General features: G+C 58.7%; 1 protein-coding gene across 1 annotated transcript in view; it reads left to right on the forward strand.

Moving 5' to 3' along the window:
• Nucleotides 1-7,821: 7,821 nt before the first annotated feature.
• The window catches only part of SRGAP3 (SLIT-ROBO Rho GTPase activating protein 3), a 52,943-nt gene continuing 33,824 nt past the window's right edge, over nucleotides 7,822-26,940 (forward strand). Inside the window, exons 1-2 of the mRNA XM_054387575.1 lie at nucleotides 7,822-8,353; nucleotides 8,445-8,558. Of these exons, the coding sequence (XP_054243550.1) occupies nucleotides 7,822-8,353; nucleotides 8,445-8,558 (646 nt within the window). The remainder of the gene's footprint in view (nucleotides 8,354-8,444; nucleotides 8,559-26,940) is intronic.

Consider the following 26,940-nt stretch of genomic DNA (forward strand, 5'->3'; position numbering starts at 1 on the left):
GTGCGGGTCTGGAGAGCTGTAGGGCTGATGCCGGAGGCAGAGGAAGGGTTGCTCAGGTCTGTCACCGAGCAGGGTGCTTAACCCCCCCGCCCCAGCCCAGCGCTGCAGCCCGCTCCAGGAAGCGGCAGCGCCGTGCTGGAATTCCCAATGAATCTGTGAATGCGGCTGCGGTGCGGGGCTCCGGCAGGAGAGGGCCCCTCCAGCCGGCTGGATGCGGCTCTAATGAGAGCGCTGAGCTGTCCCTGAAAGGCGGCGTCCCTCTGGCCCCTTTCCCCCATCCATCGCTGTCATTCGCACGCCGCTCCCCCTTGGCAGGGGCCGGCCCGGGCGGTGAATGCCGCCGGAGCCCCCCGCACAAAGGCGCTTTGTGTCCCGGCGCTGCCCGTTCCCAGGCTCGGCCTTTTCCCCGCTCTCGCCGCAAGCCGCCGGCGACAAGGCAGCGGCCAGGGGCTGCTGCCACCGGCTGCCGACCAAAGAGCCGAGGGCCCTGGGGGTTCCCGCCTGGCGTGGGGGTCCCTCCGCCCCCGTGCCTGGGTCCAGTGGCGAGGACTTGTGGATGGCCAGAGCAGGGCAGCCAGGCTGGGGAAGGGGCTGGAGAGCAGGGCTGGGGAGGAGCAGCTGAGGGAGCTGTGGGTGTTCAGTCAGGAGAAGAGGAGGCTGAGGGAGACCTCATTGCTTTCTACGGCTCCCTGAGAGGAGGCTGGATCCAGGTGGGGGTTTGGCTCTTCTGCCTAGTCTCAGGTGACAGAAGGAGAGGAAATGGCCTCAGGTTGTGCCAGGGGAGGGTTAGGCTGGAGATGAAAAATTTCTTTGCTGCAGGAGTGGTCAGTGGCACAGGCTGCCCAGGGAGGTGGTGGAGTCCCCATCTAGAGGTGTTCCAGAAACCTGTGGCCATGGCACCTGGGGGTTTAGTGGCCATGGTGCGGTTGGGTTGATGGCTGGTCTGGATCTTAGGAGGCTTTTTCAACCCATCTGTGGTTTCAGCATGCAGTGCAGGGCAGGGCTCCAGCCCCTCTCCAACAGCTTCACAGGGGACAGGGGTGGAGGCAGCCTGGGTGTGCTCCCTGGCACGCTTAGAGCCTGCTGTGGGGAGGTGCAGTGCCCCGGGGACCCTGCCCTGCTGCTGCTGGGACTTGCTGGAGTAAGGAGCAGCAGGGTGAGGTTTAAACCCCATGAAGCCAGGCTGAATCTTGTTGGCATGGGCAGGAGAGCAGGGATACCACAGCCACATGCAAGCCTGGCATCAGCAGCACCCTCAGAGGAAAGCAGGAATGCTCAGCCCATGTGCAGAAGAGGACACAGGGCTGTGCCCAAGCTCTGTGAGGGGCAGTGGTGCTCTGTGAGGGGCAGTGGTGTTCTGAGAGGGGCAGTGGTGCTCTGTGAGGGGCAGTGGTGTTCTGTGAGGGGCAGTGGTGTTCTGTGAGGGCAGTGGTGCTCTGTGATGGGCAGTGGTGCTCTGTGAGGGGCAGTGGTGTTCTGTGAGGGCAGTGGTGCTCTGTGAGGGGCAGTGGTGTTCTGTGAGGGCAGTGGTGCTCTGTGAGGGGCAGTGGTGTTCTGAGAGGGGCAGTGGTGCTCTGTGAGGGCAGTGGTGTTCTGAGAGGGGCAGTGGTGCTCTGTGAGGGGCAGTGGTGTTCTGAGAGGGGCAGTGGTGCTCTGTGAGCCTTTCTGTGGTGTCAGCTGGGCGTCTGCCTCCTGCAGCCAGCCCCGGAGCTGCCCTGTGCCCATGTGCCAGCTGCACCGTGGGGCAGGAAGGGGTCAGGCAAAGCTGTCCTTATGTATAGACTCACAAGCAGCATCCTGGGGAGGCTGCAGCGGGTCGAGGGTCACTGCCTCTCACATGTGACAAAAACAGGCTCAGGCCCGGGGAACAGAAGTGCTGTGGTGTACCCCAGAGAGGAGCTGGAGGCTTTAATCCGTGTGTGACTCTGGCAGGACCTGGCTGCATGTCTGCAGCTGCTGCTGGGTGTGAGTGCCCAGGCACAGGGGCTCAGGGACGGAGCACAGACGTCCTTAGCACAGCACCAAGCTCCTCCTCTCCTGCAAGTTCTTTTTTTGGTCTGTTGCTACAGCAACTCCCTGCTAAGAACAGAGATGACAGCAAGATATTAAATTTTGCAGCCACTCATCTGACTCTGGGTTTGCCTTTGGTTTGCCTTCAGCACTGAGCCTCCTGCGCCGTGGTAGACTGCAGACTGAGACTCTGCCTCCCTGCCGCAAGAATTCCTGCCCTGCTTCCCCTCCTTCCCCTTGGAAACCAGTTCCATCAGATGGACTCCTGTGAACAGTGTCTGAAGATGACCTCTGCATCCCTGCCTGTGGACACGGTGCAGCTCAAGGCACAACTTCTGCTTTGCACCACAGCCCCCAAAGCCTTCACAGGCTTGGAGTAAAGGCAAAGAGTCCTTGGCAAGTTTGGCTCTGGCAAGACTGGATCTGTGCCAGTGGTGCAGAACAGAACTGTTGGATCAGAATGACTGCAGCAGAGGCCCCTGGGCCCAGGGCTGGGTTTGGTTTGAAGCGAGGCTGCGTTCCAGCTTCTTCTCCCCACCCCACAGAGGGTGTTTCTGGGAGGGCAGAGTGAGGGAAGTCTCTGAGTCTGCATCTCAGGGCTCACTTCAGCACACACAGAACTGCCCTGTGGTGGCAGAGCACAGTGTGCCCAGTGACCCACACAAGCTTTAGTGGCACTGTCTCCCTCAGAGCCTCAACCCTTGGCTGTGGGAGGTCAAGAACTTCTGCACAGGGCCTGCTCCAACTGAAGCTCTGGAGCAGGTGTCCTGTCACTGTGTCTGCTGTCTGCATGTGCCCCATGTGATGTGCACTGCTCTGGAGAGGGTGAACTGAGGCCTTCGCTGCAGGAGATGGGTGCAGGAGCCCTTCGCTGCAGGAGAAGAGCAAGGAAGGCCAGGGAGGTTTGTTTGCCAAAAACTGCCACTAAAGCTGTGAGGGGCTGCTGGGAGCAGGTAACCAGGGCAGAGCAGCACCCAGGTGTGTCAGTGTGAGCCAGTTTCAAACCATCACACCAGGGTAGAGCAGCACACAGGACAGAGCAGCACTGTGTCAGGTCACAGGCAGCTGTCAGGCTACACAGCTTTGTACCCATGTCTTGAAGCTTGGGGGGAGCTGTGCCCCATCAGGGAAGCTGTGCCCCATAGGGGGAGCTGCTGTGGTCCCATGAGCAGGCAAGGAGATGGCACCAGGCTGTGTGGAGGAGCTGCTGAGGTTTGAGGACAAGATTACATTTAAGGAAGTCAAGCACTGGAGTGCAGCAGAAAGAAGGTTCCTGGCACCCTTCCCTGAAAGCTGTTGAGCAAGAGCACTTCAGTGTGGGCTGAAGGAGTGCAGGGCAAAGGACTCCAGCCTGCCCTGTGGGTAGGACTTAAGCAGCCACCTGGATTCCAGGTGCACACCTTGGGTGTCAATAAGCAGCAGCTGTCCCTCCCCACTGCAGGGACAGCTGTGACCCTTCCTGTCTGGGAGGAAGGATGTGGGGGCTTTGGTGGCTCCCATGCTGAAGAAGGGAGGCCACCTGCACCACTGCCTGACCCCTTGTGCTCCGTGCCACAGGAGCAGCTGCTGGGTGTCCTCTCCCTGCAGCCCCAGCTGCGTGGGCAGCAGCCGGACCTGCAGATCCTAGTAGAGGAAGGAGAGCACAGCCCTGACCCCACAGCCTCAGTGACCTCCCTGAGCAGAGGAGCAGATCTGCAGCAGGAAGCTGTTACCAAGAGACCTTTCACAACTGCCCAAGCAACCTGCAGCACAGCTTTGGCCCTGCAGAATTGCATCACACGGAGCAGGCTGAGGCTCAAACACCTTGCACAGGAGAATTCCAGTGACTGGGAAGTGCTGCTGCTGCCAGGCTGTCCACCAGAACTACTCTGCTTTTAGGCACAGGTGAACATTCCCCTTGCTGCTGCTGCAGGGTGTATCTCTGGAGCAGGGATTGATGCTGCTGCAGGATGTGAGTATCTCTGGAGCAGGGATTGCTGCTGCTGCAGGATGTGAGTATCTCTGGAGCAGAGTTTGCTGCCCTGAGGCAGCTCTGAGTGCGTTCAGCAGATCAGAAAACACTTAGAGGCCCATTCTGGAAACAAAGAGTGCAGGACTTCTTCTGCCTGAGGAGTTTCCCTTCCATGAGGAATTGCTTTAAGCAAACATTACCTCTGCTTCCCGAGCACACAGAAGCTGCTGCCCTGGAAGTAATCTGCATTAGCCCTGCTGGAGTGACCACGTTGCCATAGTGATTGTTGGTTTCCCTGTACCTCAAGTATTTATGATGATTAAATCCCATCCCATCCTTCACTTTAATCTCCTGTGCTGGAAGTGTCACAAAGTGAATTCCAAAGTAATCCCTCCTCTGAAAGAGCATCAGGAGGAATCCCACAAATGCTCTTAGCCATTGATATTTATTAGAGTTGATGAATTCCTGGCTGGATTATTCTCCTGCAGACATCACTGCTGCTTTATTCTCAGCTGAGCAGCAGAAAATCCTGAAGCTCTTGCTGAGTTCCAGGACACTTTGGGGTTTTTCTCCACTGTTGCCCTGCTCTGGTACAAGTTCAACATCCTCAAACACTCAGCTCTGACCTCAGAGGCAGCCACACGCTGGAGCCCACCTGGCCAGAGCCCAGCTCTGTGGTGGGGCACTGGCTGTTATTGGAGGTGTTGGTCCTTGCTCTCCTGATGCCTGGGGGTGTTGGGAGGAGCAGTGCCTACCACTGGAGCAGTCTGTTCTCAGCTGGCCCATGCTGCCCTTTTTGCAGAGAATGGGCTCCAGGCTCCAGAGTCCCAGCCTGGTGGGCACTGGGAAGGGCATGGCAGTATCCCTGTGCTTCCAGGCCTGCAGTGCTTACCCAGGTGAGCTCTCCTTGCCTAGGGAAGTCACACCCCCAGCTGTCACAGGATCTGTCCAGCACAGATCTCCCTGGCACCCTCTCCAGGTGCCTCATGTTCCCAAAGGATCACTCTCTGACACCTCTCAGCTCTCCCTGGCATCCCCTCTGCAGCCCCACTCCAAGCACAGCCCCGGGCACATCAGCTGTTAGTTGCCCATCACCAGAAACTCCTCACCCAGCCTCAGTGGCAGTTTGGACTCAGTTCCTCTCTTCCAGCCACCTCCCTGCACACAGCCTTTTGACTCCTTCTCACCTGCCTTCTGCACCTCACTGCACTGCTGAGGGCTCACAGCCTAGCTGGACAAAGCTCTGGGCACAGCTTCCTGGCCTCCTGGCCCTCTCTCACCCTTTTATCTCAGTTCAGCAACTGCTGGTTTTCTTCCAGGCTTCCCAGCTGTCCCTGGCTGAGGTGCACTGATGTTTCCCTGATCCCACCCTCCTTGCCAAGAACAAGGGATCACAGAATCACTTTGGTTGAAAGAGACCTTCAAGGTCCTCAAGTCCAGCTGTTAAAGGGAAGCAGCTCCTGAGCTCCTGCATCCTTTCAGCTCACCCCCAGGACTCCTCTCAGCCTCTTTCTTCCTCCACAGGTTTCCTCCAGCCTCCTGTGCTGGCTGCACCCAACTCTCCCCAGTCAGATCCTTCATTCTTACTCTTTCTCCCCACTTGGCTCCATCAGATCAGGGGGGCACAGGTGGCACTGCTCCCAGCTCAGCTCTCTACTTCTGCAGCCACCCATCTGGGGGCCCTGGTTGCTCTGTGGGTCTGCAAAAGGCACAAAGTGCCTCCCAGTGCCTTGCTTGCTTGTGTCCCTGCCACTTCACAACCTGATGGCAGCGAGCTCTGCTTGCTCACCTCCCACAGAGGTTGCTCTTCCACACGCAGTGCATTGAGAAACTTCATTGGTGTGAGGGTGCTGAAGGCCTGGAGCAGGCTGCCCAGAGAAGTTGTGGAGTCTCCTTCTCTGGAGACTTTCAAAGCTCACCTGGATGTGTTCCTGTGTGACCTGGCCTGGGTGACCCTGCTCTGGTAGGGGGTTGGACTCAATGATCTCCAGAGGTCTCTTCCCGCACCACGCTGTGACTCTGCAATTCATCCACACAGCACAGCTCTTCCCAGAGTCATTAGTAACTCTCCAGCTGCTTCTCTCCCTGCCACAAGAAGCTGACCCATGCTCATGGCCACTGTTGTCGTGCCTGACCACCCCATGTCCCACCTCTCCTTGTGCCCAGATGGTGCCTGATGCAGCAGCTGCCCTCCTTCTGAAGAAGGCCCTGAGATCCTCAGCCTTGCCAGCCCAGGGGTGATGGCTGCTGAGCCCTGCAGCTCTCAGCCCTGCTGCTCTGCAGCATCCCTGCCAGCGCTTCCTTTGTCTGCCTCCTCTGCGGGGCTGCTACTGGCTGCTGCAAGTGCAGAATGCTCTTCTGTGCTGCTGCTGGGGCTAGGTAAATTATTTGTTTAATAGGCCTGGGTCAGTTTTTGTAAGCTGGCAGAATAACTGTGAATCATCACAGCTCCCTCAGTTCACCCCACACAAGGCAGCAACAAAAGGATTCATTGTGTGGAGCAGCAGCGGAGCTGGGGCTGCACAGAGGCTATGCAGCAGGTCTGGCTCCCTGGGGGCTGCACAGAGGCCATGCAGCAGGTCTGGCTCCCTGGGGGCTGTTGTAAGGGACTGAAATATGCATATGGCTCAACATCATTGGGGAAGTCATTAGGGATAATGGTTTGGAGCATGGCTCAAGAGCTCCTTTCTCTTCCCCGAGTTGCTCCTCACATGGCTAACAGAGTTGCCAATGATTTGGAAGAGACCTTTCAGATCGTGGAGTCCAACCCTGACCCTAGCACTGCCAGGGCACCACCAACCCATGGCCCTCAGTACCACACCTCCGGGGCTTTGAAACCCCTGCAGGGATGGGGACTCCACCACTGCCCTGGGCAGCCTGGGCCAGGCCTGGACAACCCTTAAGGGGAAGAAATTGCTCTTCATGGCCGAGCTAAAACTCCCCTGAAGCAACTCGAGGCCATTTCTTCTTGTCCTATCACTTGTTCCTTGGCCCAAGATCCCAACCCCACCTTAGTTCAGCCTCCTCTCAGGGAGCTGTAGAGAGCAGTGAGGTCTCCCTCAGCCTCCTCTTCTCCAGGCTGAACACCCCCAGCTCCCTCAGCTGCTCCTCTCCAGACCCTTCCCCATCTTCCTTGCTCTTCTCTGGCCCTACTCCTCAGTGTCTTTCCCAGGGAGAAGCCATGTGCAGAGCAGGTCTGTGAGCCCCCGAAAGTGGCGTTTGGGACAGGGGTGGTCTGGGGTTCTGCTGTGTAGCTGCGCGGTGCCAGTGGCTGCAACCGCCGGGCTCTGTCAGCGCCGCGGGCCGCAGACACGGAGGCTGGGGTGCCGTTACCGCACCGGGGACCGGGGATGGCCCTGCGCAGTAATTAACAGAGCGGCCTCAACAGATAAAGCTGCAAGGACACCGCAGGCCGGGGGCTGCGGGCCAGGCACTCCTGGCCGGATAGTCCCTCCTGCCTCCAGTGCCACGACCCCCGCCCACAGACACCCTGACACGGGCGGGCCAGAGGAGGAGGAGCAGGGGCGTGAGGACGCCCGCCCCGCCCGTCCCCTCACGGCGGCTCCGCCCCTCCCCTCACGGCAGCCCCGCCCCGCCCCTCGCGCAACCTGAGCGCGGGAGCGGCGCCAGGGCCCCACCTCGGCTGGCGGCGGGCAGCGGCTCGTCTGGGCTCGGCTCGGTTCGGCTCGGCTCGCTCCGGCGACTCTCGCCGGGGCCCGGGCGCTGCGCGGTTTCCCCGGCGCCACCAATGAAGGCAGCTACGAGCGGCGGCGGGGCCGCGGCCGGGTGAGACGCAGGCGGCGGGGCCGGCGGTGCGGAGCGGGTGTCCCGTCCCGGCGCAGTCCGCGCCCTCCAGCACGATGTCATCGCAGGGCAAGTTCAAGAAGGACAAAGAGATCATCGCCGACTATGAGGCGCAGGTCAAAGGTACGCAGCGGGGCCGCTGCAGTGCGGCGAGCGGCGGGGCACGGCGGCGGTGGCGATGCCGTCTTTGTGTGCGGGGTGCGGCGGGGGCGGGGGCCACGGCGGGGCCGGCGCTGGCTGCGGGAGCCCGCGGGAGCAGCGGCCGCCGGCGCCGACCCCTCCCCGCGGGCGCTGCGGCAGCACCGGGCGCGGGCACCTCCCGGCCCCGCGTCTGGCGGAGGGACCGGCCGCGGCAGTCCCGGCTCAGCCCGCCCGGGCGTGGCGTGGGGACCGGCAGTAATCGCCGATTGCCGATAACCAGACCCAAAAAATCCTTGAGAAACGCTCCCTACCGACGGGAGAGGGTGGCCCGCGCCTTCCAGGGCTCCCGCGGCTCCGTGCCGGGCAGCCGTGGCTCCGGGAGCACTCCCCGCCCGCAGAGGTGGGCTGGGGCTTGGGGCAACCGAGGCAAAACCCGGGTTTATTGCGGTGATTCGGTAAAGAGCTACCCGAGGCCTCCCCGGCGAGGAGGAACGTGAGTCTTATAGGTCTTAATGTAAGCAACTTCGCCGTGCATCAGGCCTGGCTCTTTCGGGGGACATCATCATCATCATGCGAGTCCTGGTGTTGCAGGATGGAAACCTTGGGAGCGGGCTGCTCCCTTTAGAAGTAGTGGAGAAGAACGTGATCAGAGGTGCTGTCTGCTGAAGCACCGAGCATCACAGCCCGGGCTCCACCTGCCTTTGTACTGCAGTTAGACCTAGCCTGCAAAAGTTGGTACCTGTGAAGGACCACAGATGGCTGCAGGCTGCTCAGAGTCTGTGGTCAGGAGAAAGTGGAGCCTCTGCAGCCATTTCCCTCTGACAAGCACAGGGCTTTTGGTGTCAGTAGCAAGAGGGAGATTTCTTTGGATAACCTCAGTTTGTAAATCTTACTGCAGCCATTCCTAATTCTGTTAGCTGAGGGTAGCTTCTTCTCTCGTCTCCAGCCTGAGGACACTGAGCTCCTTCCCTAATGCCGTCGCGTGAAGCTGCCCCCTTCCAGCCCCCTCTTACCTCAGGCAGGCTCTGCGCTGCCTTTGGATGGGTGTTCCCTGGGGGGATGTGTTCCCCAGAGGGATGTGTTCACCGTTTTGTCATTTGTGAGCCTCTGGCTGAGGCAGGGCTGATTAAAAAGATAACCCAGCTTTGCTCAGCTTTGCTGCCAACTAACCCCTGAACGTGCTAACCAGCTTTCCTGGGGGCCCTGGAGGTCACTGTGCATGGTGGGTCTTGGGCTCCACTGAGCGATGTCCTCTCTGCAATTTCGAGTGCCTGGAGCGGAGGCTGCTGAGGTGCTGCAGCGTGGTGCCAGCTGGAGGGGCTTTGGGGAAGGGGCTGTCTCTTGGTTTCCTGCCATTGTTTACTTTCTTGCTTCTCAATCTTTTGTAGTTGGCTCTGAAGAGTGATGTAACAGTCACAACATGCTCTGCTCAGTGCCAGTTACCTTTCTGCTTTTGTGTAATTTGGGCAAATTGATGTTATTGCACCCTGCAGTTAAGCAGATGAAATCCTCTCCTAGCCTGTAGTATTGTTCTGTTCCACGGGAGGGGATCTGTGTTCCTTCAGGGCTGCTGTGGTCCTCTCGAAGGTGGCCTGGCCCAGGTGGTTTCTTCTTGCAAGCTTGGGGCCGCAGAGGGGTACCTGGAAGCTGGCCCCATCAGGACTGGGGCTGGGCCATTCCCAAAGCTGTGCTGCAGGCATCTCCAGTGTTTTCTCTTGTTGCTGTTTGTAACTGGAATATCCATTTGCCGTGATGGCTCTTGGCCTGGCTTCTGCAGCCTCATGGTTTCCATATGTCAGCCAGTGAGCACTGGGTGCTGCAGAAGGGCTTTGACTGCACCACAGACATCAAGGCTGGGCTGCTGTGCTGGGCAGCTGTAACACAGATGGAGCTGCCTGATGGGCTGCAGTCGTTTCCCTGGGTCTGCTCTGATGACACCTCCAGGAACGGCCACTTGCAGATTCGGGGCACTCAGTCTGGGGTCTCATCCCAGTAAAGCGGATTTGGATGTGGTCAGGGTCAGTTGTGCCTGAAGCTGGGGTGAGGCAGGAAGGGTCTAACCCCCATGTCCATGTGTGGTGCCTGCCTGCTGCCTTTGAGGTGGGGGCAGCTCCATCAGGCCCCTTACAGCACCAGTGTGTTCTCAGGGTGACCTTGGTGAGACGAAGGGGCTCTGGAGCTCATGGCTGTGTCCTGGCAGCTGTCCCCCTCGCTGCCATCTCCCTGCAGGAACCTGGGTGACTCTGTCCTTCCCACCTTGCTGAGCTATCAAAGAAGGATGAACATCCAGCTCCAGAAGAATGGTGGCAGAGGTCTCTTGTAGCCCATGTGCCATCACTCATCAGGGGCAGTGGGAGGAGATGGAGCTGAGCAGGAAGGTTTAGTGCAGAGTCAGTGCTTGGTGTCCCTAGGGCCCAAGGAGGACAGGTGGTGAGGATGCTCTGCAGAGGGAGTGAGGCTTCCTCCTTGGTGAGTTGTGTACAAAGTGTGCAAGCACAACAGATCTGTGTCAGCAGCCCTGGCGTGAGGGAGGGTTTGCCATCACTTAAGCCTTCTCCTGAGGCTGTGGCAGTGACCATAAGCAGCCCCCTCCACTTCTGCTCCCCTTCTGCAGGGCCTCTTGGCTCTAGCTAGGGCTTCCATATAGGCCACCTCATTATCCCAGTTACCCTATTTGCTTCCCTCAGGGATTTAGTCATTCTTCTATTCATATCTAAGCCCTGCCACCCTGGTGAAGATGGATGCCCAGCTCTCCAGAGAGACTAAAATGGGAAGGAGACAGGGAGGAAGGGGGAGCGCTGGGAAGGAGGTGCAGACGAGATGGTGGCACAGCAGAGTTGCCAGATGAGGGTGACAAAGGATGGATGTTTGCAGGAGTGAGGGCTTGCTGCGGAGGATGGGGCTGACTCTGAGCACAGCACAGGGGTGGTCCCCGTGGTGGGGGCAATGAGAGCAGAGAGAAGGGTGGAAAGTCCTGCCAGGGAGTACATTGGCATGGCTGGGAGTGAAAGGGACTCACAGCAGAGGGCTGGCAGGGCTGGAAGTGCTGCTGGGCAGTGTGACCTGCCAGGCAGCCTGGAGGTGCTGAGGTGCCACCTGGGCTCTCCGAGGCAGTGACCATCCAGCAGTGCCTGGTTGGACTAGATGACCTTTGGAAGTCTCTTCCAACCCAAACCATTCTGTGTTTCTATATAGGATCCTCTGCTGCCCACGTGGTGTGAGAGAGCAGCTGGGGATAACACAGTGGGAAAAGCAGGATTGCTTGGGCTGGATTTTGGGAAGGTTTGCTGGAAGCCCTCCTGCTGGGGTGCTGGGAAGCAGAGCAAAGGCCCCAGAGGGTTTGGGGCCAGCCTGCCAATAACAGCAGCGAGGGCCCCTGCCTGCCTGTGCTGGAGGGAGAGGAAGAATGGTTGAGGCCAGGCACTGTGTGCGGAGCAGCAGTGGCTAAGCAGGGTCTGGCTGGGCAGTTATCAGCCTGCACAGGGCTGATTTAGCAGCCAGAAGGACTCCCTATCTTCTGCCCCTCCCTGGAGACTTGTGTCTGCTCTTCTCGGGTGGGAAGGAAATGCTCTGCAAAGATAGAAGGTGTGGGGCATGTGCAGGGAGTCCATCTGGTGCTGTGAGGGAGCTGCGGGGTGCCCAAGGCTGCTCTGGTGTGGGGCTGGCTGCCAGCTGCAGCCCCTGCAGGCTGGCTTCCCTTGCAGCTCTGCAGCATTTACCATCTGCCCCTGCCTGGGGACCTCTCTCTGCAGCCTCCCCGGAGCACACACACCACTGACAGGCACCTTGCCATGCTGAGGCCTCTCCTGTCACCCTGCCCTGGGTCTGTCCTGTCCTTCTGCTGCTGCGCTGCGTCCTTGCTCAGCTGTCAGCAGAGAGCTGAGTGCTGGCTGCAGGGCTGCCAACAGATCCCTGCCTGATGTTACTAGAAAGAAAATCCTGAGGACACTTTTTAGGAGGCAGGTTTTCTTCTGTGCCTGCCTTAGCTCTGCAGGCAGGAGTGGCTGCATTAAAGACAAATGCCAGTGAAGGCAGGGCTGCGTGTTCTCAGCTGCCACGTTAGAGCCGCTGGCAGGGTCCAGGGCACAGGAGATCCTTAGGTGCACAACTGGAAACGGCTGGTTTCAGACACACCATTTTAATTGGCCTCTCTGGGCAGACAGAGAAGTGTCCTGTCCTTGTGGTTGCCCAAGGTTTGGTGCATGGCTATGATGCAGCAGAAGGGACTGGTTTGAAGGATGTGGCTGCACTCATCTGTGGTTCAGCACTGTGGGCCCTGCAGCAGGCTGGGCAGTGTTTCCATGGGCTGCTGGAGCTCACCAGGCTCCCTGAAGCTTTTCTTCTACCCTGGCAAGATTCAGGTCGCTGTGTGAGCTGTTTGGTTGTGGCTGGCAGCAAGGCAGCTGTGGGTCAGCGGCAGCTGGCAGGTGAAGAGCATCCCTGGTGATCCTCCAGAGGGTGGCCTTCAAGGGCTGCCTCTGGCTGCAGGGTGGCAGAGGGATGGTTCCTTGCACTGCTGTGTAAATTGATAACAGAACTGGAGCTTTGATGAAGTTAGCACAGAAAAGCTTTACAAAGGCTTGCAGAGCTGGGGCAGAAGCAAACCTCTGGTGCTTGCTCCCTTTGCACAGGAGATCTGCAGCTTAGCTTAATCTACCCTTGCTTGCTAGTTTCCTTTCACTGTTGCAGGTGTTGCCTCCCTTCTCTGTCTGTCCTCATTTCCTCCCTCTTGCTCCCTTTCCACTTTGCTCAGGACACTTTGGGAAGGTTCCCCTACCAGTTAGTTTTCTGGGATTATGGCTGCTCAAGGGGGGGGAGTCTTGGTTCCCAGCTGGAGGAGGCATCGAGGCTTGAACCTCAACAGCCCGTTGAATAGAACAGTTCTGTGCAGAAGGGAAGCAAGTTCCAGTCCCTGGGTGGGCTGGTAGGACACTGCTGAGTGTTGATGACAGAATCAGACAGAGAATCTCCACTAGTTTCGTTGTCTGGCCTGGCAGAGTGTGGGAAGGGTGATCTGAGGGCCAGCTGAGAGCCTTGGCATGGCTCTGGTGGCTTTGGTAGAGCCATCTGCAGCAGATGACAGATCCTGATCAACCTGATCCAGTGTCTGCTGTGAGGCTGCAGGAGGGGTGCTCAGCATTGCTCCTCTTGGGCTGATTCCCAAATGGATTCGCTGATGGGTACCTCCCAGTGACCTGCTGGGTGGCTCTGATGGCATGGCCCTGGCATGTGGGTTTTACAGAGACCTCTACCTGGGGACCCAAAGGGCCAAGTGCAGAGAGCAGCAGAGCAGTGGAGATGTGGCTGCTGATAAAGATGAGCTGGCAGTCTCCAACGGAAGCAAATTGAACTGCCAGAGAGGTTTCGTGCAGGGCTGAGGTCCTGACTGCTGCTGGGAGGGTCCTGCTGAGTCAGCAGCCTCCTGCCCACTCTCTGTGGGTGCTGCTGGGGTGGCCTCCCTAAAGTGCCTTGGGTTTGGGGCTCCTCTACTGTCAGAGGGGAGAAGGGGCTGCCAGAAGCCCCTTGTGCACTTGGGGCTGTGCTGTGGGTCACACACAGCTGATGAGAGGTCTGCTACTGTGGGTGCCAGCTTGGTGTGCCCACCCTCAGGGCAGGAGTGTGGGCACAGCAGCAGGCACTGCCTCACTGGGGCTGCCTGCTTGGCCTCATGGTGCCAGTGCAGAAGAGGGAGATTCAGAGTGTACCAAGGGGCTGTGGTTGCTCCTGCTTGTCAAGACCTCACTGCACCCAAGGGAGCTGCATGGGGCCTGGGAGCTCTGTGTGCTGCACTTCTAGCAGAGCCGTGGGACCACAGCATGGGCTGGGTTGGAAGGGGCCTCAAGACCTTTAGTTCAGGCCCTGCCTTGGGCAGGGACATCTGCTAGTTGTCAGGTGCCATCACCAGGGTGTCTTTGGCTCACAAGACACAGCAGCTCCTTGGCCCCAGCAGAGTGGAGGTGCCTCTGGCAGCACAGGCTGGAGGCATTGCTCTCTCCTGAAGATGGAAAGGCCAGCAGGGATAGGCCAAGCCATCAGCCTCCTGCAGGAATGCTGCTGAGTCCAGGTCCTGGCTCCTGCTGCAGGCTGGGTTGGGCTCCCAGCCCTGGGGAGGTGCTTTCCCCGCGGGGCTGTGGGCAGCTGGGCTTCTGCTGCTGCGTGGCGAGGGAGGGGAAGCTGGAGACTGGAGCTCTGGGTTAAAGCTCCTTGGGTTAAAGCCTGACCCCAGAACAGTGCAGAAGTCACAGTTAGCAGCTGTGCTTCTGAAACCCTCAGGTTCCTGTGGGAGCAGTCCTATAGAATGGAAGCCAAGGCTGCTCCTGCAGCCCACAGCCTGGGCACAGCCTGGGCTGCCCATGGGAAGGGGCTGAGGCATGGTGCTCACACTTGGTGACTTTCTCCTGATGTATCAAAGGAATGGAATTCAGCTGTGTTTGGAATTGGGGGGTGGTGAATAGGCCTCTTCTGGGCTTTGCTCTGCTTTGGAAGGCTGGTGGTGTCCCTGCACTCCTGCCCTGGGCTGGGCTCTTGCGTGGGGACCAGGAATGAGTGTGTGTGGCTGAAGGACACCAGGCTGGGCATCCCCAGTGGCTCCTCTGGCTCGTGTGGGTAACAAATGGGCTGTCCCGTGGGGAGTGCCCAGGCCCTCCAGCATCTCCCTTGTGCCTGGGTGATGTCTTGCCTGTGGTCAGCAGTGCTGGACAGCCAGCCCAGCCCAGAGATCACAGCTTGTGCTCAGGATGGGTCTGGTAGTGTGCACAGCTGGCGACCTGCAGGGGTCTGCTGAGAGCTGATTTCAGTAGCAGAGAAGGGTTTTGGCCCTAGTATGCCCAGCAGGTGCCAGGTGCAGCAGGAGTTATTTATCAGCCTGCCCTGATAATGGTGCAGCCCTCTCAGGGCACAGCTGGTGGCCTGGAGCTGGTTCTGCTTCCAGCTGAAGGGTTTGGAGGGCTGGAAGTGCAGCAGCACAGGGCTCCAGGTGCTCAGCAGCTCTTTAGGAGGCTTTGCAAGGTGCAGTATTGCAAAGTCTGTGTGCGCAGTTTCGGCACCTGTCAGGAGCAGGATTTACTCCCCCCTTCTGCTGGCCTGTGGAAGGTGGGGGAAACCCTCCCCCTTCAGCTCTTAAATTTCCTGGGTGCCTGAACCTGGCTGTGTTTCAGTGGCTGTTTGTCAAGCTCCCACCCACAGCTCCTGAGATGCATTTGGGACTCAGGCACTGGTACTGCTGACAGGCACCTGGGGACGGAGGGCTGTGAGCAGGCGGTGCTGAGCTTGGTGCTGGGTGCTGGAGAGGGGCACGGTGAGTGTGCAGCCATGTCTCTTATGCCATCCTCCAGCAGCTCAGGTATGAACTCACCTCCCCGTGCTTACAGCCTGGGTGGCTCCTTAATCCCCACAGCTGATTTCATCCCGAGAGGCTCTTGCTGAGCCGCCAGCGAATCCTCCTCCTCCTCAGAGGCATTTCCTGCTTGTGGCTGCTGTGTGCCTCCCCTCTGTGCCCTGCTGGATGGGAGGGAGGGCAGGGCAGCCAGAGAACAGCTGAGCCCATGCAGCCACACTGCTGCTCATGGCTTGTACCTGCCACCCAGGGCTGCCCAGGACTCCTTCCCAGTGCCCAGTAGTGCCCTGGGCTGTGCTTCAAGCTGTTTAGAGCTGCAGGAGCCTCAGCTGTGAGCGTTGCTCTGAGAAGCTGGCCCGAGGTGATTTGTTCTGGTGTCCCTTTTCTCACCTCCAGAAGACAGCTGCAGTGGTTGGGGAGGAGGCAGCTGCTGAGCAGCGTGGTGGGAGGCATGCGTTGGGGAGAGGAAACGGAGCACTGTAATAAAGTCATCAAGGGCGCTGCGTGGCCCTGGTGCAGCCCTGGGCTGGCAGTGGGTGGCTGCCTGGGGCTGGCCTGTTCCTCACTGTCATGGCTCTGGGGGACTCTCTAGCGAGTGGTCAGCAGCTTGGCCTCAGATTTCCTGTGAAAAATGGCCCCAGCAGCCCCTGCCAGGCTGGGGGATGGATGGGCTCCTTCTTCACCCCTGCACAGCCGCTACTCATTGCTGGGGAGGCAGCTGCTAGGATGCCATCCATGGTGGGTAGGGAGAGCTTTTGAATCATCCTCTTGGCTTTAAATCATCCCCTTTGTCTTAAATCTTCTTCAGCTTCAGTCTTTCCCTTTGTTTAACTTTCACAGCTGTGTGAGCAGCTGTGGTGTGGAAATTGGAGCTTCCCCTGGCCTCTTCTGCAAGGTGGGTCTGAGGGTGCAGCCTTGTCAGAGGGCAGTGGCAGTGGTGCTGCTTGGCTGGTGCTGGTGTGTTCCTTAGCACATGGCTGGGGAGTGGTCTGTCTGCGTCCTGAGGTAAGCTCCCAGTTTGGGAACCCCAGTGTGTGAGGTACTGGGGGGCCCAGGAGCTGGGAAGTGGCAGAAGGCTGCAGCTGTGAGGGTCTCTTGCTTTACACATCATGAGCTGCCACAGAACAACCTCCCTCCCTGGGTGCCAAAACTGCTCCTCTGGCTGTCCTGATGGCCTGTCCTGGCTGCTGAGGCCAAGCTGATAGCCAGAGCTGGTTCTCCACAGACGTTTGTGGCTGCAGGTGGTTAGCCTGGGAGCTTGAAAGTTTGGGACAGCCACAGCCCCTGTGCCCAGCAGCTTCAGGAAAGGATTTGTGTTGGTGTCTGTCACTTCTCTGCCCTTGCCAGCTGAACAGCTCTGGGGAGGGGAGGAGAGGGTTTGGAGAGGGTTTTCCCCTTTCCCTTTTCCCCAGGGCCTTCAGGAGGAAGAATCACATCCATGGTGGGGGGGTTGCAGTCACTCCACACCTTGCTGCTAAGATTGGCTCTCTCTTGGAGCAGTGGTAGCTGTGCAGGGTGGCCCCAGCACTGCTCTGGCAGAACTGCAGAGTGATGAGAGAGCAGAGGAGGCTGCTCCTTAGCTGAGCATCCCTGGGCTGCTGGCTCTGTCCCTGCAGGCCCCTGAGCCCCCATGGCCAGTCTGTAAACCAGAGGGGGGCTGCAGCTCCTGGGGGCTGCTGGCCCTGCTGCTCTGGGAAGTGCTCGGGGCTCAGTTGCCCAGGCTGAGGTTTTATGCCTGTGGTCCTGCTCAGGAGGTTACCCTGTCAGAGGAGCTGCATGGGCTGGGACCTTGTAGTTTGGTTTATGGTGGGGTTGTTCCTGCCTGGAGCTGGCACATCTCAAAGGGCTGAGCACTCTTAACAGGTAGCAGTGCACAGCTGGACACTGATGCCTCAGGGTGGGATGGGCCTGCCAGAAAGCTCAGTTTCTGTCCCTGTGCAGGGCACTGCACAATGGCTGGGTACATTTGGTACACTGCCCTGTGCCCTGCAGCATCACAGCAGTGCTCAGAGAGAGGCCCTGGCACTGCTGAGAACACTCCTGGAGAGCTGCAGCATGGGCAAAGTATTCATGGGGTCATGTGGCCTTCTGCTGCTTAGGCCAGGGGGGGATGCAGAAGGATGGAGACAGGGGCAGGAGACAGGGCAGGAGGGCAGTGGTGAGGAGCAGGGGCAGGAGGCAGGGCAGGAGGGCAGTGGTGAGGAGCAGGGGCAGGAGCCTGGGCAGGAGGGCAGCGGTGAGGAGCAGGGGCAGGAGGCAGGGCAGGAGGGCAGTGGTGAGGAGCAGGGGCAGGAGGCAGGTCCTTGAGCTGCAGCCTGGCAGGAGTGCCACAGGTAGGTGTTTGTGCCCTGTTTGCTGGGGGGCTATGCCTGCAGTGCCTGTGGTGCCTGCAGCTGGGTGCTGTGGCCCTGCTCTTGCCCAGCTGTTGGAGGCTTGGCTGTGTGTGAGGTCTGAAGCCATCTGAGCAGTGGTGACACGTCAGGCTGAGGTCCCTGGCTGCCTCTTGCCTGTGGGCTGGACTCCAGTGCTGTGTCCTGTTTGCAGCTGAAGCTGTTGTCTCCTTGGGCAATTGGAGTGCTCTGTGGTGCAGGAATGGCTGCATCCTTACCCTGCTGGGCAGTGAGCAGCTCCACGTTCTGGAGATGTCCAGGAGAGAGCAAGCTGCAGTCTGAGCTTCTGTCCATCCCAGACAGGAAACCAGGAGCTGTGCAGGTGCTGTGCAGACTCTGCTCACTGGCACAGCTGCCCTTGCTCTCTGCTGCCAACCAGTTTTATGTCTTGGGGGAGCTGGAGCTGGGTGTACACAGCAGCCAGAGAGAGCTGGGGAAGGAAAGTGGCCCTGGGGTGGGGAAGGAAGGTGGCCCTGCTGTGCAGGTTGCTGTGCTTGCTGTGCACCCTGGAGGGGTGATGGTCCTGCTGCCTCTAGTGCTGTGCCCAGGGTCAAGGCTGTGACCCCGCAGGAGCCCTGTGCAGAGGCTCACCAAGGCCTCCCTGTGTGGTGCCAGCTTTCCCTTTGGCCACTCCCTGTTTCACTACCCACTGAATGCAGTGTTCTGCAGACACTTTTTGTTGCCCTGTTCTGCTTTCCCCTCCCAAGGGAGTGCGAGTTCTGCTGTTGTGATAAACCCAAGATGGAAACCAGGATCTCCATCAGCTGTATCTCTTTGGAGGGCTCAGGAAGAGCAAAATCTGAACAGAAACAAACAGCAGTGCTGAGCCACTTGTGGCTTGGGGTGTACCAAGGGAGTTGGGAAGCAGGCTCTCAGCAGCAGCTCCTTCCAAAGCATTTCTGCCCCTCTGCCATCCCTGCTGCATGGCCTGCGAGTGCCTCACCTCTGCCAGCAGTTTGTCCTGCACTGCCTCCATGCCTTGACCTGCTCCTGCTTGGATCCCTGCAGAAGCAACCAGCAGACACTTAAGTGGAAGTGTCACAAAGCCCTGAAAGTTTAACCATGCCAAAAGTGCTGGTGGAGTCCTCGTCCTTGGGGGCTGCCAGTTGAGGCAGGTTGTTGTTAACTGTAGCAGGGGAAGAGGTCAGCTCAGAGCTGAGGGGGAGTGGGAGGAGGAGGAAAAAAGTCCAAACAGGTTGGTTGCTTCCTGCTAATCATGCAGCATGTTCTGTGCTGCTGTGCTGCTCCCTGACCAGAGATCATCTACTCTGCAGCTCCCTGAGAGGAGGCTGGAGCTGGGAGGGGTTGGGCTCTGCTCCCTAGGATCAGGTGATAGGAGGAAATGACCTGAAATCGTGCCAGGGTAGGGTTAGGTTCGAGATGAAGAACAATTCCTTTGCTGCAAGAGTGGTCAGGGACTGGCACAGGCTGCCCAGGGAGGTGGTGGAGTCCCCATCCTTGGAGGTGTTCAGAAAAACCTGTGGCCATGGCACTTGGGGCCATGGTTTGGTGGCCATGGTGGTGCTGGGTTGCTGGTTGGACTGTAGGAGCTCAGAGAGCTTCTCCAACCCTGATGGTTCTGTGGGTCTGTGCTGCTGCCTGCTGCTTGAGGAGAGCTTTGGAATGTGGTGAGCAGCCAGAAGAGTCAGATGGGAGAGGAGCATGCAGCAGATGGTGCAGCTGTCCTGAGGCACTGGACAGGAGGAGGTCATCTTGCAGGGCATACAACCAGAGAACTTCTTCAGAATGAACTTTCACTGAGGTTAAAGAAAACAGTAACTGAAGAACCTTTCTTGGAAGGAGGTGGTGGAGAGGGACAGCTGTGTGCTGTTGGGCACCTGCAGAGCCAGCCCTGCTCCCAGGCACCTCAGCAGGCACAATGCTCCTGGCACCTTGGCCCTGTGCGCTGCAGGGCTGCTGCCACATCTCCAGCCAGGCTGTGTCCTGCTGCATCCAAACACATCACCCCTGGGTGCTGGGGCCCTGGGGGACTGCCTGAGCTTGGAAGGTGTGACAGGGACTCCTGTGCCAGGCTGGGGAGTGGGCTGGCACTGTGGCTGTGAGTGGTGGGACTGCTTCTCACTGCAGCTTCTTCCACTGGGGAGAGAGGTTGGTGATGCTGCCTGCCTTGGAGTGGGTGGCAGCAGGGGGTGTTGGGGGGGCTGCAGGCAGGGTGCTGGAGATGAGGCGCAGTAGGGCTGGTGCCTTGGCTTGAACCTGCTGAGGCAGCCCCCAGGGCACAGTGTCCCTGTGGAGGTGAGCCAGCTGCTCTGGTGGGCACAGGGCAGCAGGACAGGCTCCACAAGAGAGGCCTGGGCCATGGAGCAGTCTCAGGGCTCCTTCACAGCTCCCTGGGGGCCAGGTGTGAGTCTCAGCTGCCCTGGTGCCTGCCAGTGTGTTGTCAGCTCAGCACCACGCCAAGAGCTGCCATGGAGGCCTGGCCACATTGTCCCCAGCATCTGCTGCAGTGTCCTTGGCCGTGGTGTGCCTCACAACGGCAGTAAGGACATGGCCACCAATCTGGCTACTGAGCCTGGGCAAAGCCACGGTGGCACTCAGGGCAGAAGGAATCTTGGATGGCTCTGCCCTAGCTTTGGGGTTCTGCATGTGTCCAGAGCTCACTGGCAGGAGCTCCCTGTCTCCAGCAGCTGAAGTGTCCCCTGACAGCCTGCCCTGCAGATGAGTTGCCAGGCTGGCAGCACAGCTGATCCTGCAGGCTCTCTTCACTGAAGGGGCTCTCAAACACTGGCATGGGCTGCCCAGGGCAGTGCTGGAAAGCCCATCCCTGGCATGTGGTCATGGTGCTCAGGGCCATGGTGACCTTGCAGTGTGAGCTGAGGGCTGGGCTGGATGACCTTGAAGATCTCTGCCAACCAAAGCTGTTCTGTGTCTCTGCTCTGCCTTGCCAAGGTGTTTGCTGTGCCTCCAGTTGCAGCTCAAATGGGCACCAGGGAGCCAGGAGGTGGAGGAGGCTCTGCATGCTTGTGGAGGCACCCTGCCAGTGCTGCTGAGCTCTCCCATTCTCCTGGGTGGCATCTCTAGGGCCATCCAGGATGAAGTCCTTTGTGTGCCCTCGGTAGCACTCGCAGGGCCCTGCCTCTGTGCCCCTGCTGGTGCCCGCTCGGTGCTGCCCGCCGCGGGAGCTCCCTGCTCTGTGGTGGTTGCTTGGCAGGGTGGGGATTGCTTGTTCTAAACCCAATTACAGCTGACAGCACTGAGCTGCTTATTTACAAACAGATCCATCTGCTGCTGGCCTGCCCGAGATCACTGCCAGAGCAGCTCCAGGCCTGAGCTGTTGGGGGGTGCCCATGCTGGCACCCACAGCTGCTGCAGGCTGCCTCCTCCTGGGGCAGGGGGTGAAAAATCCTGATGGAGATGGGAACCTGATGGAGAGAGGGCACCGGAGGGCTGTGTCTTGGCACCAGCTGGCATGGAGCCATGTGGCACACTTAGGGTGGGAACCCAAAGCATTGGGAAGGGGCTGGGGGTAGACACTTAGGCCCCTGGGGAGCATTTGGTGCCTCTAGGGTCTGCAGCAGCTGCAGGACCCAGGGCTGCTGCCCACCTGGGGAAGGCTCTGTTTGGTTCCTAAGCTTCCAGGAGCTTGTTGGATGCCTGAGGCAGGAGAAGATTCCTCCTTGGGAACTGCAGCCTCCTGATGGCATTGGTGGAGGGAGCAGGCAGGCACCTGGGGTGTGAGGCTCCTGCTCCCCAGCACTCCTGGAGCCACTCAGGAGGCAGGGCAGAGAAACAGGGTTAGGACATTGGGGCTGGAGAGCCCTTGCAGCTGCTGCAGACTGCTTGCAGCTTTCTGTGACTGCTCAGCTGCAGCTTCACAAAGATGTGAGACACTGTGAGTCAGGTCTGGGCTCTCCCCGGGCTGAGTGCAGTGGAACAAAGCCTCTGCTCCCTCTTTACTACAAGTGGTGTCCACGGGGAGAGGGCAGAGACTCACAGGAGTAAACCTGTGTGAGACCTGATGTGAGGGGAGCAGGGCACAGGAGCCCCCTCAGTGAAGCAGTTAAAATGGGCACCAGTGGGTTGCCATGGAGGTGAGTGAGTTAGTCCTGCTGGATAAGGAAGGTGATAACTGCAGGCCTGCTTTGGCCTGTGTCTTATCCAGCACTGCTCCTTGGTGCCTGCAAATAATCCCTGGGGTGTGCTGGCCGAGGAGCTGGAGCTTGGTGGGTGAGGAGCTGGAGCGTGGTGGCTGTGGCTGGGCTGGAGGAGCAGAGCCCTGCTCCTGCATATGGCAGCCTGTGCTTGCCCCAGCCCCAGGGCTTGGATTCCCTCTCATGCACATTCCCCATGCTGCTGGGCTGGGGCCCTTGGGTTTGGCCTGCAGGGGCTGAGGTGAAGGAGCAGACTGGGGGGTGCCTGCTGGTGCCTTGGCAGCAGGGTGTGCAGGCAGGGGGCGATTTGCAGAGAGCTGCACCCAGCTCAGATCCTCATCCAGGCTTGATGCCTGGGGCTGCCAGGCCAAGAAGATCATCCCCAGCTTTCTGGCCAGCTGAAGGGCTGCTTGAGAACCACATTCCTGCCATCATTTTGTGGCAGGGAGGCAGTGAGGCGTGGTCTGTGCACAGTGACGCTGGCATGGTGGTCCTGGTCCATTCCATGCTCCACATCTCCTTATTCAATGGATCCTTGGTGGCTCTCCAAAGTGGTGAGAAGTGCCCTGAGCTGTGAGCATCCTGGTGCTGGCCAGCAGCCTGTGGCTCCAGGTGACCAGGGCAGCGGTTCTGGTGACAGATGTTCCCCAAATGGGTACAAGGATGGGGGTCAATGGCTTTGACCTGGAGGAGGGTAGATCTAGACTGGGGATCAGGAAGAAATTCTCAGCAGTGAGGGTGGGGAGACACTGGCACAGGTTGCCCAGGGAGGCTGTAGATGTCCCCTCCCTGGAGGTGTTCAGGACCAGGCTGGATGAGGCCTTGAGCAGCCTGGGCTGGTGGGAGATGTCTGTGCCCATAGCAGGCAGTTGGAGCTGGATGATGTTGAAGGTCCCTTCCAAGCCAAAGCCCTCCAGGATTCCCTGAGGATGGTCTCCTCACAAGAGGGCTCTGTGTGATCCAGCCCTGCTTTATCCAACACTTCAAATATTCTGCCTGGAGGCAGCTGGTTGGGCAGCAGTGATGTGCAAAGGGATCTTGTGATGCTGTTTGGAGGGAGAGGGCAGAGCACAGTAAACCATGAGGATAAAGCCTGAATGTTTTGAGGTTAATTTGCTTCTTGTTAGGGAGATCTGGGGCTGGGTTTACTTCAGTGCTTGCACAGCTCTCAGCCTGGACAATCAGACAGGGCTGGGCAGCTTCCCTGCCTTGCTTTGGTCATGTTCAGTGTTGGTTGGAGTCAAAGGCTCCCAAGTTAAGGGAGGTTCTCCCTGAACTCAAGAGTTTGGGATTCCCCCTAATGAAGTGGGGTCCCAGACCACACAGTCTGAGATCACTGCAGGGCAGTGTTCCTGTGTGACCTTCCCCTTCCTCAAGTGCTCTTATTCAGGGTTTGCAATTTAAAGCTTCCGGTGAATGGCTAAATCCTGATCTTAAAATGATTCCCCAGTGCTGAGAGCAGCTAGGGCTGTCTGGGAGGGTCTCAGATGTTCCCTGTCACGCTCTGTGCCTGGCTGGCCCTGCCTGCTGCCATCCTCAGCTCCAGCAGCTTGCCCTTAATGAGCTTCCTGAAGGCCACCCCATGGGAGTCCCCCCAAAGGGGAGCAACACAAGGCCATCAAAATAATAAAGGCCTTGAGAGCTCTGCCTGCTGCTTTGTGTGCAGGGATGAATGAGCCTCCTGCCCCTCTGCTGAAGGCAGCCTGCAGCTCTGGGGAGAGCTTTCATGTGGATTCTACTGAAATAAAGCTCTGCTCTGCTCTGGCTCAGTGTAAACCCTGCCTGGGCTGCAGCTTCAGATCTTCCTGGCAGTGTAGACATTGCTGACAGATGCTCATCTGATCTGCTGCTCAGCCCCTAGTGGGAGATGTGCCACACTCCCTGCTTGCTCTGGGAACTGTTTTTGCCTGATGTTTGTTTGGGCTGTGACCAGAAGCTGGCTGGTGCTGTGTTTCCCTGGGTGCTGATGGAGAGCAGCCATCCAACAGCAGCTCCTCATAGGGGCAAGGCTGTGGCCAGGTCCTCCTCCTGCCTTCCCCAGGCTGAACAGAACCTTCCTCTGCAAAGGGAGACACTGAGCTGTGTTTCTTCCATACTTCTTGCAGTTCTGTACACCATGGATCCAGACTGCAGGTTCAGAGCCTGCTTGGGACTGCAAGTCCTACTGATAGGGTCCAGGCTGTGGCTCCCACCCTTGTGGGTCCATGGCAGAAGATGTGCAGGGCAGGGTTTGGAAATCCATAGAATCATAGAATGGTCTGGGTTGGAAGGGACCTCTAAAGGTCACCCAGTCCAACCCCTCTGCAGTGAGCAGGGGCATCCTCCACTAGATCAGGTTGCTCAGAGCCTTGAACATCCCCAAGGATGGGGCCTCAGTGCCCTCTCTGGGCAGCCATTCAGCGGTGAGATCCTGCTGCAGACCCAGAGGAGGAGCTCTGCCCTGTCCCCCTGCAGTGGGAATGGATGCAGCTTCTTTGGCAGGCTTCAGTGGGTGAGCAAGAGCTGTCAGTGCTGCTAGAGCTCAGCGCTGGGTGCTGCTTTGCATTTATTAGCATGCACTAATTATTCCCAGGAATAATTACCCTGTACCAGCTCTCATCAGTGGAGGCTGCTTTTGGGAAGCAGGCAGGGGGAGCCGGGACTGATGGATACCCCTCAGTGAGGCACAGCAGAACATGGTAGGGCCACTGTCAGTTCTTCCCTCCAGCTTGCAGTTGTGTGCCTGCTGCTAAATGCCAGCTGCTCAGGGGTCCATTCCTGCTCTTCCTCTCACTGCTGTCTCCCTTCAGTGAAGAAAGCCATCAGCCTCTGGGGTGAAAGTGGAGATGATGTGCTAGGTCACCATGGGAGGCTGCTGGCCTGTCCCTGGACAGACAGCTTTAGATTCTCAAGTGCTTTGTTACCAGGGAGTGCAGGAGGCCTGGGAGGGCAACAGGGGTGGGCACTGAAGTCACCTCTCTGGCCATGGCCAGGGTGTGTGTTCTGGTGGGGTGAAGGCTTTGGTGGTACAGCTGGCTCTGGGTGCTGGTTTGGGTCATGTCTGTGCAGTGCTGTCTCCAGAGCAGGCTTAGGACTCAGCAGTGGAGATGCAAAGCCTGGTGTCACATGAGATACGTGGCCTCAAAATCCTTCCCCACTTGTTTTGTTCTGGGTTACAGCTGGGCAGAGGCTGCTCTGAAGGCCAGATGTGATGTGATGAGATGAGAGTGCCTGGGTAGGCAAGGATCCTGAGTGAGTAATGTGTGGAGAAGGGCAGGGGAAGGCACAATTAAGTTTAGGTCAGAAGACAGAGCAAGCAGGGGAGTGTAGATGGAGGCTTCCTGGCTGTGTGCATGCTGGAAGAGATGAAGAATGACCTTGTGCTGCTTTGGTGCTTGCTGTGCTTCACAGCTCCCTGAGAGAAAGCTCCTCTGGCTCCCAGGGAGCCTGGAACTGCTCTGGTGCACCACTACTGCCTGGCTTTGCTCAGCTGGGGCTCTGCAGGAGCAGCCCAGGACCCTGGGCAGAGCTGCTCCTGAGGAGGTGCTCTGGAGATGCACAGCATGAAGTCAGATGGCTGCTTTCATTTGGGTCCTCTCTGGCCTGAAGACAACACCAAGCTGGTCACTCAGACTGGACTTGACTTCTGCAGGTGGTGGAAGGAGCTCCAGGGGCAGGTTCCCCCCGTGCTTCAGGGGCAGTCCTGTGCTGCTGCAGTGTTCAGGTTTGCATTGCCAGCGCTCTGGAGGAGAGCTCACAGCAGCAGCCGAGCCCTTAGTGCAGCAGAGTTTTAAACCAGAAGATCTGTGGTAAGTAGCTGTGGGTGCAGAGCTTGGGGTGTAACCACCCTTGAGAGGCCCTCAGCTGCCCCCATGCTCACCCAGAGCCAGAGCAGCAGCAAGCAGCAGAGCTGCAGGTAGCTGTGGAACCAAGGATGTGCCCACAGGGCTGGTCCCACTGGAGTCTTGCCCCAGTAAACAAAGTGGGATGTGGAATCTTGTAATGATTCCTGACAGGCAGATGAGGGAAAATGGGAGAGATGTTGGAGAAGGCTCTGCTGGGCTCCAGTGAATGTTGTTTGCTCAGCAGGACTCATGCCAGGCCAGCAGTGCTTGCAGCAGAGGATCTGGACGTTGGGAAACTGAGAATGCAGGAGAGGATGAGGGCCAAGCCGGGGTGGGGAGGAAGGAGCAGAGAGGGCTGAGATCCATCCTCAGCTCAGAGGGGAGGAGGGGTGTGGTAAGGGCTTGGTTCCTCAGTGCTGCCAGGAACATCACCAAGGCTGCCCATGGGATAAAGGTGACAGGAAGGGGTCACTGTCACAGGGTCCCTCTGCAGAGCTGTGTTTTGGTGCTTGTCCTTGGCCTCCAGCATGTCACTGCCTGGTGTGCTGCAGCTGGGGCAGCTCAGTGGGCACACAGGCATGGAAAGCAAGCAGGAGCCTTGGGAAGCAGAGGTGCTGAGGCAGGCAGAGGGCTGGGAGATGTGTGGAGGCAGCTTCCCAGTGAAGCAGAAAGCAGAGGGAGGCAGCATGTGGAACACGAGATAATTTGGAATATTTTTGGCTAATCCTTCAGGCTGGGAATTTGTTTGCAGCAAAGAAGCGGGGGAGAAAGGAAGAGAGCTGTCTGGTCTCGTTGAAAGCCAAGCTGGGTAAGCTGGTGGCTGGGACTGAGGCATGGCCCTGCTGGGATGTGTTCTGCAGCTGCTGTGGAGGCTGGAGCCTGCCCAGGGGCACAGCTGGGCTGGCTGTGGCTGCAGGCTGGGGAGACAATCCAAACCCACCTGGATGTGACCTGCCCTAGGTCACCGAGGCCTGGGACTGGATGTGACCTGCCCTAGGTCACCTAGACCTGGGACTGGATGATCTGCAGAGGTCCCTTCCAGCCCCTGCCATGCTGACTGCAGGATGTTCTGCTGTGCTTCTGCTATGGAGGGTGACCTGGGCTAGGGCCCTGACATCGCTCAGTCTCCAAACTGTGATCACAGCTTAAGCCTGAGGATGTGCAGTGGGGTGTCAGTGGCACAAGGAGGGTGTCAGTGGCACAAGAAGAGTGGCAGTGGCACGGGGAAGGTGGCAGTGGCATGGGGAGCGTGGCTGCTGGCTGCCTTCTCCTGCATGCTCTGGGGCTGGCGATCCATCAGTCTGCACCATCTCCGCAGACTGCAGCCTGAGCTTATTTTAGCAGAGCAGCAATCAGCAGCAATTAGCAATCT

The sequence above is a fragment of the Indicator indicator genome, chromosome 15 (assembly GCF_027791375.1).
Source record: "Indicator indicator isolate 239-I01 chromosome 15, UM_Iind_1.1, whole genome shotgun sequence".
NCBI lineage: Eukaryota > Metazoa > Chordata > Aves > Piciformes > Indicatoridae > Indicator > Indicator indicator.